Source organism: Argentina silus (genome assembly GCF_951799395.1).
Source record: "Argentina silus genome assembly, chromosome: Y".
Lineage (NCBI taxonomy): Eukaryota > Metazoa > Chordata > Actinopteri > Argentiniformes > Argentinidae > Argentina > Argentina silus.
This window is the reverse complement of record NC_139654.1, coordinates 12,310,399-12,329,993: the sequence shown is the minus strand read 5'-3', so window position 1 is coordinate 12,329,993 and position 19,595 is coordinate 12,310,399. Positions and strand designations below refer to the sequence as shown.

The 19,595-nt window shown below is 46.5% G+C and overlaps 2 protein-coding genes across 2 annotated transcripts in view; one reads left to right on the top strand and one right to left on the bottom strand.

The window, feature by feature from the left end:
- The window catches only part of LOC310823865 (mitogen-activated protein kinase kinase kinase kinase 3-like), a 122,644-nt gene extending 110,256 nt beyond the window's left edge, over nt 1-12,388 (bottom strand). Inside the window, exon 1 of the mRNA XM_083696749.1 lies at nt 11,856-12,388. Within this exon, the coding sequence (XP_083552875.1) occupies nt 11,856-11,954 (99 nt within the window). The 5' untranslated portion in view covers nt 11,955-12,388. The remainder of the gene's footprint in view (nt 1-11,855) is intronic.
- A 392-nt stretch (nt 12,389-12,780) lies between these two features.
- On the top strand, nt 12,781-16,953 carry LOC310823864 (uncharacterized protein). Its single transcript, XM_083696748.1, has 7 exons — nt 12,781-12,847; nt 12,984-13,175; nt 13,390-13,472; nt 13,602-13,649; nt 13,763-13,944; nt 14,828-14,919; nt 15,440-16,953. Exons 2-7 carry the CDS (start codon nt 13,120-13,122, stop codon nt 15,441-15,443), a joined length of 465 nt encoding a protein of 154 aa, XP_083552874.1. The 5' UTR covers nt 12,781-12,847; nt 12,984-13,119; the 3' UTR covers nt 15,444-16,953.
- The last annotated feature ends 2,642 nt before the right edge of the window (nt 16,954-19,595 follow it).

Sequence of the window (19,595 nt, the reverse complement as noted above, 5' to 3'; positions counted from 1 at the left end):
GTGAGCAGGTGGCCATATTAACAACTTCACGGCCTAGTAGACCCCCTAGCCTCTTTAGACAGATCACAGAATCATGACGAAGATCTCTTCTGCAATGAGTGAGGCGATCAAGATTATGAGGAGGGATGGAAAGTAGGGTTGGGCGATATAACCGTTATACGGTATCCTGCGGGATTTGAAAAGGCCTTTCAATACCGTCATAAACTGCCGCATTAAGTGCTGTTTCTCAATTCACAATGTGTAACAGCGCCGCTGCCAGCATGGTCGGAGAAAGTATTACAATAATTTCAGGAGTGGAAACTAACAAGAGAAGGAGAAAAAAAAAAAAAAAAAGATGACGAGCGCTGTATGGCAGCATTTCGGAGGGCCTGCAGATGTGGATGAGGTTATTTGCAAGATTTGCATGAAAAAGACGGCCAGAGATGGGAACTAATCTACACTGGCACCTCAAACTGAAACACCCATTAACAGCTGCACAGATGGGATATCTGTATCAAGTGCTGCTGTTGGGTTCAAACAGCTATTCACTGACAACGGATATGTGGTCGTCAGTTAACATGACGCCATACATGTCGTTAACCATCCATTTTGTCACACCTGACTGGAAACTACAGTAAAAATGCCTACAGACTAGCTTTTTTCCAGAAAACCACACGGTGGACAACATCGTCGATGCACTCCGCACGGCACAAACTCACAATGACTGACAATGCTGCTAACATTGCAGCCGCCATCAGGGCCCTGAATTGGCCATGGCTCAATTGTTTTGGCCACAACCTCAATCTGGCGGTGACAAACGCAGTGCAGGACCAGAGGCAACGGACAGACCGGTCCCAGAGCAGTCTCATAACTAAATAAATATTTTATAGACAAATGATAGCCTACAGGCTATATGACACAGAACATGAGACAAGTTATATTATTACGAATGCAGTGTGTGATGCTTCTTATTAAGCTATCATATTATGCTATCCAACTTTTTAGTTTAGTTTGTCAAGCTGTGATCGGGATGTAAAGTTTAAATGATTGTTTAGGCTAAATGTTATGCAGTACCAGCAGTCACCACATATATAATTACGTTTTTCAATGTATATTAAATATATGGAGCAAAGACAGCTCCCGCCAGCCCCACGCAACGTTATTATAAAGGTTTTTTTGTTTTTCTTTAAATTTCAGTAATAGCGTATACCCCGGTAACATTTGATAACGGTTTAAAAGGTATGACAAAATTTATACCGCCCCACCTCTAATGTCAAGACTGTCCACGAGATTGCAACCACCCTGTCATCATCAGGAGTTCTTGTATCGGGGAACACGATCCGAAACCATTGCCGTCAGACCCCGGTTTTGCAACGAAAGCAAATGCCCAGGAAAATTCTCTATTGCATACTGTAACAAGTTCCTTTGTACACAGAGGCGGACGCAGTGGTGTGATGAGGGAATGGTCCCGTTTATTCATGAAGTTCTTAGTCTCTGGCTTTCCAGCCCTCCAAAACACTCGGCAACTTTTCAGTTCCCGTTCCCCCTTGAAAGCAGAGGCACACACATCTTAAACCCTTTCGTTAGCGAGGCTTCATTCGCAACAGGTGCACAACCAGCCTCGCTTCCGTAACCCTGGCCACGGTCCTGTAGCTCCCTCTACAGGCCGAACGCTGCATGTCCCCCCCACATACCCCCACCGCCCGACACAGGCCGGGGACACGACGGCCGACAACCTACTCCCCCCCCCCTGCATGGGAGAGGAAGTCTGCCACGACCATCTGCGCCCCCGGTCTGTGCACGACCGAAAAGTTGAAGGGCTGCAACGCGAGATACCACCGGGTGATCCTCGCGTTCACATCCTTCATGCGGTGGAGCCACTGGAGGGGAGCATGGTCGGAGTAGAGGGTGAAAGCGCGACCCAGCAGGTAGTAGCGGAGGGCGCCGACCGCCCACTTGATGGCCAGGCACTCCTTCGCAACAGGTGCGCAACCAGCCTCGCTTCTGTAACCCTGGCCACGGTCCTGTAGCTCCCTCTACAGGCCGAACGCTGCATGTCCCCCCACACATACACGATAAATGCATGAGAGAGAGCATTCACCATATGTTATTATATTCATGGTGTTTTGTTTCTTCTTTTGTCCTAGCGATATCATTGAAGCCATCGATTTCTACTTGGAGGAGGATGGTGAGCAGTCTACAAAAGCCATTAAGGGTCTGCTCGAGACCAGAAATTACATTACAGTACATTTACATTTCAGACATTTATCAGACGCCTTTATCCAAAGCGACTTACAACAAGTACAATTCTCTAAAGTAAGTGAATCATCTATACATCAGTCATCATAAGAAATACAAATATATGCTAGAACCAGGGGGGCAATCGCAGTCACAATCAGAATCAGAATCAGGATTCTTTTATTTGGCCAAGTATATTTGCACATACAGGAAATTGACTTGGTGAGGTTGGTGCATGGACATAAAAAACAAATTGCAAATATTGACAAGAAATGTACAAAATAGCAAAATATAAACAAAATAGCAATAACAAATTTACAAAAAAGAGCAGCAGAACAATACATCTTGTAGGCTGTGTGAGATTAAATGGCAATGAGGCTAGAGGCTGTGAAATGGTTGTGGGGCATGTACACTATAAATTAGAATAATTTTATATAATTATAAATTACACTGTCAGTGCATTGTGTGTGTGACAGGGTTGGGGGGGGTGGAAGTCCCAGAGTCAGTGAGAGGCAGGGGGCTTGGTTGTGAGCCCCACTAAAACGAGGTTTTAGTCTTGATTGACCGGAACCTTTTGGAAGTCTCTGGAAGAGGTTGTGACCAGGATGGGAAGGATCAGCGATGATCTTTCCTGCTCTCTTACTGGTCCTGGAGTGGAACAGGTCCAGGAGAGATCGCAGGTTGCAGCCGATGACCTTCTCGGCTGACCGAATGATCCGCTGCAATCTGCCTTTGTCCTTGGCAGTGGAGGCAGCGAACCAGACGGTGATTGATGAGCTGAGGATGGACTCAATGATGGCCGTGTAGAACTCGACCATCACTTTCTGCGGCATGTTGAATTTCTTCAGCTGCCGCAGGAAGAACATCCTCTGCTGGGCCTTCTTGATGGTGGAGGTGATGTTCTCCGCCCACCTGAGGTCCTTTGAAATTATTGTCCCCAGGAATCTGAATGACTCCACAATGTTAACTGGGGAGTCACACATGATGAGGTGAAGGAGAAGGAGAAGTGTGGGGGGACATGCAGCGTTCTGCCTCTCTGTGTCCCAGGTTGGGCACCAATGTAACAATGTCCGTGTATACAGAGAGGCAGACGCAGCGTGTCGGTGAGGGAAAGGTCCCGTTTATTCATAAAGTCAGTAATAGTTCGTTTGTTGGCTTTCCAGCCTCCTCAAAACACTCGGCGACTTTCCAGTCGCCGTTTTTCTGCCAAACAGAGGCACACACATCTTAAACCATTTAGTCAACAAGGCTTCATTTGCAACAGGTGTGCAACGGAGCCTCGCCGACATAACCCTGGCCACGGTCCTGTAGCTCCCTCTACAGGCCGAACGCTGCATGTCCCCCCACAAGAAGTTATTCAGGTCATTTGCAAGTCTGAGGTCATCCACAGAGTGGGGGGATTTGGTTTTGCAGGCTGTGATCACTCGAAGGCCTTTCCAGACTGACGAGGAGTCGTTGGCTGCAAACTGTTCTAGCTTCTTTGAGTACTGTCGTCTGGCCTCCTTAATCTCCTTGCCAAACGTGTACTTAGCCAGTCTAAACCTTTCCTTGTCGCCACTCCTGACAGCCCTCTCCTTCTCCAAACAAAGCTGTTTGAGTCTTGCTGTGAACCAGGGCTTGTCATTGTTGTAACTCACCCTGGTGCGTGTTGGAATACATCTGTCCTCACAGAAGCTGATGTATGACGTCACAGACTCTGTGTATTCGTCCAGGCTGTTGGAAGCAATCTTAAAAATGTCCCGGTCTGTGGTGCCAAGGCAGTCACGCAGCTCCTCCACTGCTTCTCTGCTGCTCCAATTCTTAGATGTCCGCACAGCAGGTTTAGAAAGTTTTAGTTTCTGCCTGTATGCCGGGATCAGATGAATAAGGGTGTGGTCAGATAGTCCCAGAGCCGCACGGGGAACTGCGTGATAAGCTCTGCTGATGGTGCTGTAACAGTGATCCAAAATCTTCTCCTCCCTGGTCGGGCATTTGATTAACTGTTTATATTTAGGGAGTTTGTGAGTTAAGTTGCCCTTGTTAAAGTCCCCAAGGACAATAACTGGGGAATACGTGTTCACTCTCCTTCTCTCCACTCCTAATATTTGGTCGGCAAGTTGACGTTGAGCCACTTTCACGTCAGTAAACTCCAGCCAATATAAAAAAAAGTGAATTCACGTGGAGAGTAAAACGGTCTGCAGGGGATGAAAAATGAACAAGTTTGCAAAATCACTTTCACGTTGTTGCACCAGCGTTGATTTATATAGAAACAGCTCCCTCCTCCTTTCGCCTTGTAAGTAGAAATCGGGTCGCGATCCGCCCGTAACAGCTGAAAGCCGGGCAGCTGTACAGCGGAGTCCGGTGTAGATTCCATCAGCCACAATTCCATGAAACACAAAACAGAAGAGAGGGAAAAGTCTCTATTTGTCCTGATAAGAAGACGCAATTCGGACATTTGAGAGGAGTATTCCCGGTAGAGGCGAGTGTAATCCTCTCTCCCTGAAGCGCACTAAAGCCCTGGCCAAGGGCCAGAGCACCTTTGACCAGAATGTCCAGTAAATCCACAGATGAGGCGAGAAAGATGAGGGGAGAAAGTTGGGACATAAATCAGATGGTGTTGAGTCCCTGATGTTAAGCATCTCGTCCCTCGTGAAAATAAACTTAGTGGAATCACAATTAACGGAATTAAAGACTAAAAACAAACAAAGTAGTGCGCACCAACACACCGTGGCAGTATGAGGCACCACCTTGAATGTTATGATGCCAGAAGAAGGAAGAATTACTTTTTTAAAAATGATTTTTATTATTTTTTATTTACAGTAGAGAAACTGTACAGGGGGGTAGTGGGGATGAAGAGGTCTTTTGGAGGGACAGTCAAGATGTAGCCTGAAGAGATGGGTCTTCAGTCGACGGCGGAAAATAGGTAGTGACTCTGCAGTCATGACAGCAGTGGGAAGCTCGTTCCACCAGCGGGGCGCCAGGACAGTGAAAAGTCGTGACCGGGTAGTGCGGCTGCTGCATCCACGTAGAGGCGGCGGTGCCAGGCAGCCAGCCGAAGTGGAAGAGCGGAGTGATCGGGCAGGGGTTTGGGGGCTGACCATTGCTTGCAAGTAGGGACGGGCTGTTCCCTTTGCCGCCCGGTAGGTGAGCACCAGGGTCTTGAATCTGATGCGAGCCAGTGAAGGATGCGAAGGAGGGGGGTGACATGGAAGAATTTGGGGAGATTGAACACCAGACGGGCGGCAGCGTTATGGATGAGCTGCAGAGGTCTGATGGCACATAGTACACATAGATACCGTCAGAAAACATCTGCGGAAACTTGGGTGGAAATTTGGAAAGACACGGTAAGAATAATGCACCTAATCCATACATTACTGAGTTGTTGTAATTTATTATCTTATTTAACTATCATTGTGTTAATTACAAATCTTTTAATTTGCTATTGCTGTGGTAATTGGTGAACCGCACCGGTGATAAATTCATTTTTTATAAATGACAAACCATAATGTACAGTACAAATAGCCTACAATTAAAGACGCATCTTCCTGGGAAAGAACTCCCAGGCCCTCCGTCCAAATTATGATAATACATTTCAGTGCGGGGAATAGGGTTGGGTGGTATACATTTTCACACCTTTATACCGTCCTTAAATGTTACCGTCACGGGGGGCTGGCGGGAGCCGTCTTTGCTCCATATATTTAATCAACATTGAATCAAAAAACTGAATTATTTGTGTGGTGACTGCTATACCGTATGGCATTTAGCCTCAGCAATCATTTAAACTTTACATCCCGATCACAGCTTGACAAACTAAACTGAACAGTTGTATAGCTTAACATGATAACTTAATAAGAACACACTGCATTCGTATAACTTGTCTCATGTTCTGTGTCATATAGCCTATAGGCTATCATTTATCAAAAATATTGATTTAGTTACCATTATGAGACGATGCTCTTGGAGTCCTAATTCCGCTTGCTTCTTTTTGAGCTCTCTCTCTTTCAGGGCCAGCTGTGAGAGAAGGCGGCGGTAATGGCACGGCAGACTCTGAGGGCCCGCTCTGTCGGTTGCTTCTAGTCTGTACACATTTCGACTGTAGTTTCCAGTCAGGAGTGACAAAGTGGACAGTTAACGACATGTATGGCGTCATGTTAACTAACGACCACATATCCGTTGTCAGTAAATAGCTGTCTGAACCCGACAGCAGCACTTGATACATACAGATATCCCATCCGTGCAGCTGTTCAAAGCAGCTTTTTTCGTTTCAGTTTGAGCTGCGAGTGTAGATTAGTTCCCATTAGTGTTCCCATCTCTGGCGGTCATCTTTTTCATATAAATCTTGCAAATAACCTCATCCAAATCTGCAGGCTCTCCTTTATCGTCGGGTCGGAACCCGAAATGGTGCCAAGACAGCAGCAGTGGCATTTTTTTTTCGGGACCAGGTCATTAATAATTTTTCTCCTTCTCTGACCTTAGTGGGAAGAGGTCACATGCAACACCCGAAAAGTTACACTACTGAAGGTGAAATATTGTAATTCTTTCTCCGACCACGCTGGCAGCGCTGTTACACATTGTGAATTGACAAACAGGGCTTAATTTGGCAGTTTGATAGATAATGGAGCAGACATTTTATGACGGTATTGAAAAGCACAACGTGGGCATTTTCAAATCCCATGGGATACCGTATTACTGTTATACCCCCCAACCCTAGCGGGGAATGCTCTTATAACGATAATGAAATTACACTCACCGGCCACTTTATTAGGTACACCTGTTCAACTGCTCGTTAACGCAAATATCTAATCAGCCAATCACATGGCAGCAACTCAATGCATTTAAGCATGTAGACATGGTCAAGACAACCTGCTGAAGAGCATCATAATGGGGAAGAAAGGTGATTTAAGTGACTTTGAACGTGGCCTGGTTGTTGGTGCCAGACGGGCTGGTCTGAGTATTTCAGAAACTGCTGATCTACTGGGATTTTCACACACAACCATCTCTAGGGTTTACAGACAATGGTCAGAAAAAGAGAAAATATCCAGTGAGCGGCAGTTCTCTGGGAGAAAATGCCTTGTTGATGCCAGAGGTCAGAGGAGAATGGCCAGACTGGTTCGAGATGATAGAAAGGCAACAGCAACTCAAATAACCACTTGTTACAACCAAGGTATGCAGAAGACCATCTCTGAACGCACAACACGTCGAACCTTGAAGCAGATGGGCTACAGCAGCAGAAGACCACACCGGGTGCCACTCCTGTCAGCTAAGAACAGGAAACTGAGGCTACAATTCGCACAGGCTCACCAAAATTGGACAATAGAAGATTGGAAAAACGTTGCCTGGTCTGATGAGTCTTGACTTCTGCTGCGACATTCAGATGGTAGAGTCAGAATTTGGTGTAAACAACATGGATCCATCCTGCCTTGTATCAACGGTTCAGGCTGGTGGTGGTGGTGTAATGGTGTGGGGGATATTTTCTTGGCACACTTTGGGCCCCTTAGTACCAATTGAGCATTGTTTAAACGCCACAGCCTACCTGAGTATTGTTGCTGACCATGTCCATCCCTTTATGACCACAGTGTACCCATCTTCTGATGGCTACTTCCAGCAGGATAACACGCCATGTCACAAAGCTCAAATCATCTCAAACTGGTTTCTTGAACATGACAATAAGTTCACTGTACTCCAATGGCCTCCACAGTCAATGGCCGGTGAGTGTATAATTATATTTAATTATAATTATATAATAATGTACAAAACTATTTTTCAAAGATTTCAATTCATCTCTGGTACCACTCTACTCTGCAACACTTCTAGAATGCAGATCAGGTGAGTTTGAGTCTAAAGCGAATGTTGATGGCTCTTCACTCCGGCCATACAGCTCAAAGTGGCCTATCTTCACCGCATAGGACACATAGTCCATTATATGTGTCCTACGCAGTGCAGATAGGGCACTTTGAGGTATGTGGCTGGAGTAAAGAATCATCAACATTTGCTAAGACATCGCTTTAGACTCAAACTCATCTGATCCATATTGTAGAAGTGTTGCTGAGTAGAGTGGTACCAGAGATTAATTGAAATCTTTGAAAAATAGTTATGTGCACCCGTGAGAAGAACACACTGGATCATGTTTACAGTAGTATACGCAGTGCATACAAGGCTGCACCCCGCCCCCACTTTGGACACTCGGACCACATCTCGTTGTTCCTGTATCCAGCCTACAGACAAAGACTGAAACAGATAAACCCTGTCACTAAACAAGTCAAACTCTGGACCCCAGAGACTGAGAGCACCCTGCAGGACTGTTTTGCTCGGACAGACTGGGATGTGTTTAAAGCTGCAGCCACGCTGGAGGACTCTTCTGTCAGCATACAGGACTATGCTGAGTATGTGACTGGGTACATTAGCACTTGTGTCGACAACATCGTGCCCACCATACAAGTCAGGAAGTTCCCCAACCAGAAGCCCTGGATAAACAGTCAGGTACGCCACATGCTGCGTGCTCGCTCTCTTGCATTTAGATCAGGCAATGAGACGGAGTACAAAGCTGCGAAGTATGGACTGAAAAAAGCCATTACAGCGGCCAAGAGGCAGTACAGAGAGAAGCTGGACGGCTTCTATTGTACTGCTGACTCCGGGCGGATGTGGCAAGGCCTGCAGCACATCACAGACTACAGGACCACCACCAACACCATCAGCTCCACAGACAGCCTGCCGGATGACCTAAATATCTTCTACACCCGCTTTGAGACCTCCAGCCACAGCACAGAGAGGAGGCACACACACCGGGACCACCCGACCCCCCTCCCCTCCACTAACCATCTCATCAGGCCAGGTAAACAAAGCCCTGAGGAAGATCAACCCCCGCAAGGCAGCAAGACCAGACAACATCCCTGGGCGGGCTCTCAGAGCATGTGCCAACGAGCTGGCTGATGTTCTCACCTCCATCTTCAACCTTTCCCTCACTCACAACACTGTTCCCTCCTGCTTCAAGACTACAACCATCGTCCCCCTTCCCAAGAAGAGCCAACCTGCCTGCCTGAATGATTACAGGCCAGTAGCACTCACTCCAATCATCATGAAGTGTTTTGAGAGAGTGGTACTGGCACACATTAAGAGCAGCATACCGGACACCCTAGACCCCCTGCAGTATGCCTACCGGCCCAACAGGTCCACCTCAGATGCTATCGCTGCTGTCCTCCAGTATTCCCTCTCCCACCTGGAAAACAAAGACTCCTACATCAGGACGCTCTTTGTAAACTACAGCTCCGCTTTTAATACGGTCATCCCCCACAGACTCATCCACAAAATGTCCACACTTGGCCTGCACCCCACCCTCTGTGACTGGCTCCTAGACTTTTTGACTGGCAGGCCCCAGTCTGTCAGGATTGGTAATAGGACTTCAGCCAGCATTATTACAAATGTTGGCACTCTACAGGGATGCGTCCTCAGCCCCATCCTCTACACCCTGTTCACCCACTACTGTGTCGCCTCCCACAAGGACAACATCATCCTAAAGTTTGCGGACAACACCGCAGTGATAGGATGCATCACTGGCGGGGACGAAGCGGCTTACAGGAGGGAGGTGGCCAGTCTGGTAGCATGGTGTGAGGACAACAACCTCACCCTCAATACGGACAAGACCAAGGAGATGATAGTGGACATGAGGAAGAAGAGGGGACCTCATCGGCCACTGTACATCCGGGAACTCGAAGTAGAGAGGGTGAACAGCTTCAAATACCTGGGCGTCCACATCAGCGAGGACCTCACCTGGACACTTAACACCACACAGCTGGTTAAGAAGGCCCAACAGCGGCTGTACTTTCTGAGGAGGCTGAGGAAGTTTGGCATGTCGCCCAAGATCCTCAGCAACTTCTACAGCTGCATTGTTGAGAGCATCCTAACTGTGTGGTACGGCAGCACTACTGCTATGGACCGCAGACGCCTGCAGAGAGTGGTGAAGACCGCTGAGAAAATCACCAGGACTCCACTGCCCTCTCTGCAGAGCATCTACCACCGCAGAGTCCACAGGAGAGCCGCCTCCATCCTCAAGGACCCCACCCACCCCCAGCACGGACTGTTCACACTTCTACCCTCAGGCCGGGGGTACAGAAGTGTTAAATGCAGGACCACCAGACTAAAGAACTCCTTCTTTCCCACTGCCATCAGGCTCCTAAACAACGCATAGGAGATTATAATCATGGACTACCTCATATAACTGTACTACCTCATACTGAACCCGACTGACCTACCTCATACTGAACCCGACAAATTTTCAGTTTGTACATGCATAATTGCACTGTTTACATTTGCATTGTTTTATTATTATTATTGTTGCTTTTTTATTATCACATGCTGCCTTAAATTTTGTTATCTTGTACATTTTGTTTAGTATATATGGGAACAGGGAAACATGTTTTCTACTGTGCATATGATAATAAACACTTTGAATCTTGAATTATTCTGGGGCAATACTATTTCATCTGGATAATTAGGATATAAGAACAATTACAAACCCTTCTTGGGCAATACTATACCAAATATTATATGGTGATGATTGAAATATATTTGTTAAAATAATTTGCATATTGTTTGTGGTTCCTTGATCCCTATTTACCATGTTTAAATGCTAAATAAAGTTTAACTTGGGCACTCTTATTTAGAAGAAATTCTCATTTACATACATTTACACTGATCAGAAGTAGGGTGACAGAGTTCCATTATTGGAGCTCAGAGAACACAGATGTTTAGCGCTAGGCCGTGTGTGCTGTGTGGAACCAGAGTGAATTATATGTGTCCTACACAGTGGAGATTGGGTACTCTGAGACGTATGGCTGGAGTAAATAGCCAGCAACATTTGCAATGACATTGCTTTAGATTCAAACTCACCTGATATGCTTTCTAGAAGTGTTCCAGAGTAGAGTGGTACCAAAGATGGATTGAAATATTTGAAAAATACTTCTGTACAGCCCATTATTCTGGGGCAATACCATTTCATAATAATAATTAGGGTATAAGAACAATTACAAACCCTTCTTGGGCAATACTAAATAACCAAATATTATATGGTTATGATTGATATATTTGTTAAGATGATTAGCATATTTTTGGTGGTTCCTGGACCCCTATTTACCATGTTTAAATGCAAAATGAAGTTCAACTTGGGTGCTCTTATTTGGAAGAAATCCACATTTACATAAATGTCCATTCACCGGAAGTAGATGGGCGGAGTTTCACTATTGGAGCTCAGAGAACACAGATGTTTAGCGCTCGGCCTTGTGTACTGTGTGGAACTAGAGTGAATCCTTCGGGGACATTCTACCATAACATAAACACGACACAGTTACAAACAGAGACGCAACACTGTAACAACGCCAAAACTGAACAAGGGTGACAGTGGACTGCGACATTCTGTTCTGTATCATAACAGAACAACAGTGGGATTATCTGATGAGTGGGGCATAGGCGATATGTAATAGTGGCCAGCTGTCTTCCACGGCTCCAGACAAGAGCAACAATTGACCACTACTTCAGCAAGAGATCCATGCATTACTGTAAATACTTGCGACTCTCCTGTGTGCCATTGCGTTTATGTTGTTGTTTTGTTACAATGTTGTTATAAAAGTGGATGACTGCGCTATTGCCACTGTTGCTGCAGTTACCTTGTAGACATCTCCGTAAGTGCCGCTTCCTATCCGCTGAATAAGCTCGAAATCCTCCTGCGGATTCCGCCTGGATAGGTCGACACTGGAATTCATCATTTGAACTCCGATGTATGGTTTCCAAAATGGTATGCTGAGCGACACCGACGCTAAAAATCGAAGAAAACTAACCTAAAAACACACAGCGTCAGAAAATCACAGCCAGCCTCCACTGTAACTTCAACATGGCTTCCACTGTGCAACCAATGCGCATGCGCACAACTATAGTTGCCATTCTCCAGAAAGAAAGAAAGATATGTGGGGAAAGTGCACAGCCACACAGTGGCAGATGGACAATGCAACACAAAGTGAGATAAAGAGATACTAAAACCAGACACTCTAGTACCGCTTGGGCATTTTAGGTAAGAAGAGTGTTCATGTTCATTTGGGATTGAGTGAGTGGTGAAGCCTGTTCTCCAGTCTGAGTAAATTAGCTTAATCTTGTTTCTAGTCAGTGTGCTATTAGGAGTTGTTTGTTTTTTCAGTGGCTATCCTGCCTGAAGCCTGTTCTCCAGCCTGAGTAAGTCAGTTTGATCTTGTTTGTAGTCAGTGCTATTAGGAGTTGTTTGTTTTTTCAGTGGCTATCCTGCCTCTCTAATCAGAGTGCTATTAAGAGTTGTTTTGTTTGGCTATCCTGCCTTAAGTAGTTTCTATTGAAAGCCATCTGTTTGAAGTAAATTAGCTGTGAAGTGCTGTCAATCTCCAGTGGGAGGGCCTAAACACTATTTAACTCCTGCTCACCCTGGACCACGACTAATACATTTGGGATTGAGTGAGTGGTGAAGCCTGTCTGGTCGTTAACTGATCGCCAGGTGGGAGGGGATGCCACCCTGGTAGCCATCAGCAATCACAGAATCTGCATTTATTTTGTAACGAGCGCAGAGCGACAGCCTCCTGACACGAAGACATAGGAGTCTGTATGTGGAGTCCATCGAGGAAGGCCATACTACTAAGTATTTTTATTCTATCTTGATAATTTCTTTATTACCCCGAGTGTATTGTTTATACTTTTCCCACTAACCCTCTCCCTCTATATCGGCAAAAAATCACAATGTGCTTTCTCCCCATTCCTGTTATTTTCTCCATTAGGAGGACACATCAACGCTACACCTCCACTCGCAACCCTTCCAACCTAATCTACCCACCATGCTCAACTGACTCACCGTCATGGGAGGACTTTGGAACTGCCAATCGGCGGTCCGGAAAGCAGAGGCTGTCTCAGCCTATGCCTGCTTCATGTCTCTCCACTTCCTTGCTCTCACAGAGACATGGATTACACCGGTGTATATTTGTACTATTTTGCTTAAGTCATATATGAAATGTATGACCTCTCTGTGACCCAATGTACTTTGTTATTTTTAATTATGTGACTGAGGAAGAACCAAAACTGACTGCTCCTTCTCTTGTATCAAACATGTTATGTGACCTTGGAACACTCCTAACTGCAGGCTGAGGTTTGAGATAGTAGCTCACAATGCCTACGCTTCTTTCCCAGCTTCTTTATCAGCAAACAGGTGCAAGATATGTTTACCCCTAGACCTATGACGACCTATGGAGTTAAGGACGGTCCTCTCCTCCGTAAGCAGAATTGTTGAAACTTTGTATATGCATTAAAACTCTCAACTGAGACCAAACATCGTTTATTGTTGTTAACACAGCTACCCCAGCAGCCCTCTCTGATGCCTACTCCTTTTCTCACTCCCCTAGACTCTCTGGTCGAGGAGGAGGAACAGGACTCCTCATCTCGCCTAAGTGGTCACATAATGTCCTTCCCCTGTCACACCTGTCCATATCATCCTTTGAATTCCATGCTGTTTCTATCACCTCCCCTGTCAAACTTCACATTGTTGTTATCTATCGCCCTCCAGGTCAGCTTGGACACTTCTTAGATGAGATGGATGTCCTTCTCAGCTCATTCCCTGAGGACGGCACACCGCTCACACTACTGGGAGACTTCAACATCCAGTCGGAGAAGCTTCACTCGTCTGGAACGCTTGACCTTCTATCCTCCTTCGGCCTTACCCTGTCCCACTCTCCTCCCACTCATAAGGTGGGCAATCAGCTTGACCTTGTCTTCACTAGATCCTCCCATACCTCAAACCTCACTGTTACCCCTCTTCCAGTTTCGGACCATCATTTTGTATCCTTCTCCCTCCCTCTCAAATGCTCACCCTCCCAACCAGCCTCTACCCACACTGTGTCCTCTCGTCGCGGCCTGCGCACCCTCTCACTTTCCACTCTTTCTTCCTCTGTCTTATCTGCCCTACCCTCTGTTGAATCCTTCTCTCTTCTATCCACTGATGCAGCTTCCTCCACCCTCCTGTCCTCTCTTTCCTCATCCTTCGACTCTCTCTGTCCACAGATCTCAAGGCCGGCACCATCCGCTCCTCGTGCTCCCTGGCTGTCTGAAACCCTGCAAGCTTGTAGAATAGGGCTCTGGGCAGCTGAGAGGAAATGGAGAAAATCTGGCATTCCTGATGATCTAGACTCTTATCTCTCTCTCCTCCTCAACTACACCTCATCTGCATCAGCTGCTAAAGCCTTATATTACCATTCCAAAATTCAATCCTCTGTCTCTGACCCAAGGAACCTTTTTTCCACATTTTCCTCACTCCTCAACCCTCCTCCTCCCTCCTCTCTGTCTGCTGATGACTTTGTCACCTACTTTGAAAAGAAGGTTGATGACATTAGCAGCTCCTTCCCTCTACCTCTCACCAACAATGCTACCTCTCCTCCCAAACCCACTGCGCAACTCCCAGTCCCTGGTTTAGCAGATTTCTCCCCCCTCTCCCCTGAGGATGTTCTAAAGCTGGTCACATTCAAGCGGGCAACCACCTGCCCCCTCGATCCTATCCCCTCCCCCTTTCTCCAATCCATCTCCAAAGACCTCCTTCCGTTCCTTACCACCTTAATCAATTCCTCTCTATCCACAGGATCTGTCCCAGCTGCCTTCAAGACAGCCAAAGTCAAGCCTCTTCTCAAGAAACCAACTCTTGACCCGTCTGCTGTCCAGAACTACAGACCGGTATCCCTTCTCTCCTTCTTATCTAAAACCCTTGAACATGCTGTCTCTAACCAACTGTCTAACTATCTCCTTCAAAACAACATCCTTGACCCTCACCAATCCGGCTTTAAAGCTGGACACTCTACTGAAACTGCTCTCCTCGCTGTCACGGAGGCTCTCCACTCCGCTCAAGCTTCCTCCCTCTCCTCTGTTCTCATTCTTCTGGACCTGTCTGCTGCATTTGACACAGTAAACCACCCAATCCTTCTCTCCACCCTCTCAGAATTGGGCATCTCTGGCTCTGCACTCTCCTGGTTTGCATCCTACCTGGCCGATCGCTCCTACCAGGTGACGTGGAGAGGATCGCTGTCCTCTCCACGACCCCTCACCACTGGTGTCCCCCAGGGCTCTGTCCTTGGGCCTTTACTGTTCTCTCTATACCAAATCTCTCGGCTCTGTAATTTCTTCATATGGTTTCTCCTACCACACCTACGCAGATGACACTCAACTTTTTCTCTCCTTCCCCCCTTCTGACTCACAGGTGACAACACGTGTCTCGGCATGTCTTGCAGACATTTCTGCTTGGATGTCAGCCCACCACCTAAAGCCCAACCTTGACAAGACTGAGCTGCTCTTCCTCCCAGGGAAAGCCTGCCCTCTCCAAGACTTCTCCATCACAGTAGAAAACTCTACTGTGACCTCCCATACAGCCAAGAACATTGGGGTGATCCTTGACAACCTCTTATGCTGTGTGGCGAACATCACAGCGACAGCACGCTCCTGTAAATTCTTCCTCTACAACATCAGAAGGATACATCCATTCCTCACCAGAGAAGCAGCAAAAATTTTGGTCCAAGCACTTGTAATCTCTCGCCTTGACTACTGCAATGCACTCTTGGCTGGACTCCCCGGCTCCTCCATCAGGCCTCTGCAGCTTATCCAAAACGCTGCCGCTTGTCTGGTGTTCAATCTCCCCAAATTCTCCCATGTCACGCCCCTCCTCCGCACCCTCCACTGGCTCCCGGTAGCAGCTCGCATCAAATTCAAGACCCTGGTGCTTGCCTACCGGGCGGCAAAGGGAACAGCCCACCCCCCCACTTGCAAGCAAGCCCCCAAACCCCTGCAAGATCACTCCACTCCTCCACCTCGGCTGCCCGCCTGACACCGCCGCCTCTACCTGGATGTAGTGGCCGCGCTACTCGGTCGTGGCTTTTCACTGTCCTGGCGCCCTGCTGGTGGAATGAGCTTCCCACAACGGTCAGGACTGCAGAGTCACTTCCGATCTTCCGCCGTATATTGAAAACCCATCTCTTCAAGCTACATCTTAACAGTCCCTCCTAAAGACCGCTTCACCCTCACTACCCCCCCTATACTAACCCTAACCCGTGACCTCTTATCCCCTGTTACCCCCCCTGTACAAGTTCTCTCCTGCTAATAAAATATATATTGAGGAAAAAGAAAAAAAAACACTAGCCTACTGGCATTCCGACTGCCAATGGCCCCTGGCGGGAGCATTGATTATTTTGTCTTATGATGACTGTTGGATAGATGATTCACTTACTGAAACAAATGTATTTGTTGTACGTCGCTTTGGATAAAGGCGTATGCTAAATGCCATAAATGTAATGTAAAAAATGTTTTGTATGAAATTGTATCTTGTGTTTGTTTTTGGTTGTTGTCAGACACGTCATTACTAAGTGTCTGTTACATTATCAATGATACTTTAGTTTATTTTTTTGTTTGTATTCAATGTGTTTGTATTGCAGGGCTGCCTTGAAAGAGAGACTCTGGTCTCATTGTGACTCGTATAAAACTGGTAAAATAAAAATTAAAAAAAAAGTTAAATGAAGACTGAATAAGAGGCTGAACATAATGATATGGGCAATGACTTGGTGTGGGGGGACATGCAGCGTTCGTCCTGTAGAGGGTGCTACAGGACCGTGGCCATGGTGCGAGAGCGAGGCTTTGTCGCACACCTGTTGCGAATGAAGCCTCGCTAACGAATGGTTTAAGATGTGTGTGCCTCTGCTTTCAGTAGGAGGCCGGGAGAGCAGCGACGAGGGTATCGAGAAGACGACTGGAAAGTCGCCGAGGAGAAGAAAGATAATAATAATATTCAATAATAAACGGGTTGATTTCCCTTATCACTACCAAAGTCCGCCTCTGTGTTACGAACATTGCTACACTTGGATTTGACATAAGGGTTGCACTCAAAATAGTCTCAGAAATAGGCCTACTTGGCCTTGCTCTAACAATACAGTCCCAATAAGGTATACCCCTTATGACTGCGATACAAACACGAGAGTAGGGCTATTATACCCTGTAGCCTGAGCTATGAACTGTATAGGCTTTACACACTACAGGGCCGACCTGAACTATACTTGTGCTGGTTTGGATATTTTCCTCTCACATTGTCCTTTGCAGCACTGTCTCAGCAACTATGGTGGATGCATAACCAGGTTAGCCCAGTACAGCTCAGCTTGGTTCAACTCAGTTTGGCTAAGTAGTGTCAATTAGGGTTAGGTGGTCTTTTAAAAGTCTCATCCAGTGTGAAGTACAATTTTGACAGCATAATAACAACAACAGCCATTAAAAGCTTGTGTCACGACATATCTAATTTAGGTGGTCTGTTGCAGTCTGATATTCAGGCTATAAAGGAGGCGTTCAACATGACATTGAGGAAAGTAACAGTGCACAGCAATGTCAACAGTAGACTGTAAATGACACACAAGATCGAGAGAGAGACAGAGCTTGTGTGTATGTGTGAGAGAGAGAGAGAGATGGGTGACTGGAAGAGGCCTATGAAGTGCAGAGGAGATTGAAGCTTTGGAGTATGTTTAAGTATAGTGAACCAAGCCAGGAGAGGTAAAAAGGTGAAAACACATTTACAAAGTCAATATTGATCAAAAAGGGAGCAAGAGAGAAAGCTTTGTTGAAGTTTCACTCCTCAAAGACATGGAGTAGGTTACTTTACAAAGGGCTTTGATGGCCTACATATGGGCTCTCCTGGATGCATTGCTATGCCCAAGTGAAGAGAAGCCACACATGACTTGCAAAAATAAGGCCTGCATCTTTATTAGTGTAGCGGGGGTTTTGGGGATCACACTAGCCTGATGAGATAACCCTGCCTGAGACATTTAATCGTTTCTCAAGTGTTGCCTTTAGAACTTGAGGCCTAACTTCATCTTGGCCTAATGGTGGATGCTTGTGTCTTTTGCATGGGAGACCCGGGTTTGAACCCCATCCATCATATTAGCACTTCCACTTTGCACCCCATGTCCTGACCCCTATGCAGTCTATGGGCCTGACTAGATGAGTTCTCTGCGTATCTCTGTTCTCTGAATATGCCTGTTATATTGTATAAACTAGACTGTACAGAAATATTGTTCAAAGATTTAACTCATCTCTCTACCACTCTACTCTGCAACACTTCTAGAATATGGTACAGATGAGTTTGTGTTACGGTCCCTCCCCCTAACCAACCCTCTGGCACCACCTCGAGACCACAACGATCATCACTGGAGCGCCCAGCCCCCAGTCGACTGTTCCCTATCCCCAATCAGCACACCTGCGACCCATTCCCAATCACCCACCTATAAGAACCCTGCCCGGTCATCACTCCAGTGCCAGAACGTACTGTCACCACACGGTAATCTTTGTGTATCTTCACTACGACGCTTCTAGCCCTCCCGAGTTCCTAGCTGTTCCTTGTGTTTTGTCTTTTCCCTTGTGACTCACCTCGTTCTCCTGTGCCCCTCCAGAACCCTCGTCTTCCTCGGATTCCCCTCCTCTATCCATCCACGGACCTAGCCCCTACCCCCTCTTCGCTACTGGACCTCCCTGCTACCGACCCCTGGACCGAACCCTGACTACTCCCCATGGATTACCCCACGGCGCCTTTCCCCTCTCCCGAACACTGGACCTCCCGCTATTGACCCCGGACTGGACCCTGACGACCCCCTCGGATTATCCTTCTCTCCACCACCCCTCTCCCGATATTATTATTATTATTATTATTATTATTATTAATAAATACGTCTTCGTGCTAAACCCTACCCTCTCTGTGCCATCATTTGGTTCCGCAGACGTTCCTGTTTAACAGTTTGAGTCTAAAGCGATGTCTGAGCAAATGTTGATGGCTATTTACTCTGGCCATACAGATCAAAGTGCCCATTCTGCACTGCGTAGGACAAATATACTGGACTCTACAAAACTATTTTTCAAAGATTTATATTCATCTCCGGTACCACTCTACTCTGCAACACTTCTAGAATATAGATCAGGTGACTTTGAGTCTAAAGCATTTGCTTTAGTCGAAAGACATCGCAAACATTTCTAAAAACCTGTTTTCGCTTTGTCATTATGGGGTATTGTGTGTAGATTGATGAGGAAAAAAAACTATTTAATCCATTTTAGAATAAGGCTGTAACATAACAAAATGTGGAAAAAGTGAAGGGGTCTGAATACGTTCCGAATGCACTGTTTATCCGGTCCCATCCCCACACTGGATCGCAGGATGGGGCGTTTTAGTAGACTTTTGGCTCCAGATGTGAAGCACAAAAGTTCAGTTTTATTGACAATTTTAATCTTTTCTGGGAGCGCTCTGCCTTTTTTAAACAGGATGGTCTGCACCCGAACCGAATGGGTTCACGTATGCTCTGCCAACATTTTCCATGGCATCCTCACTAGCTCTCGTG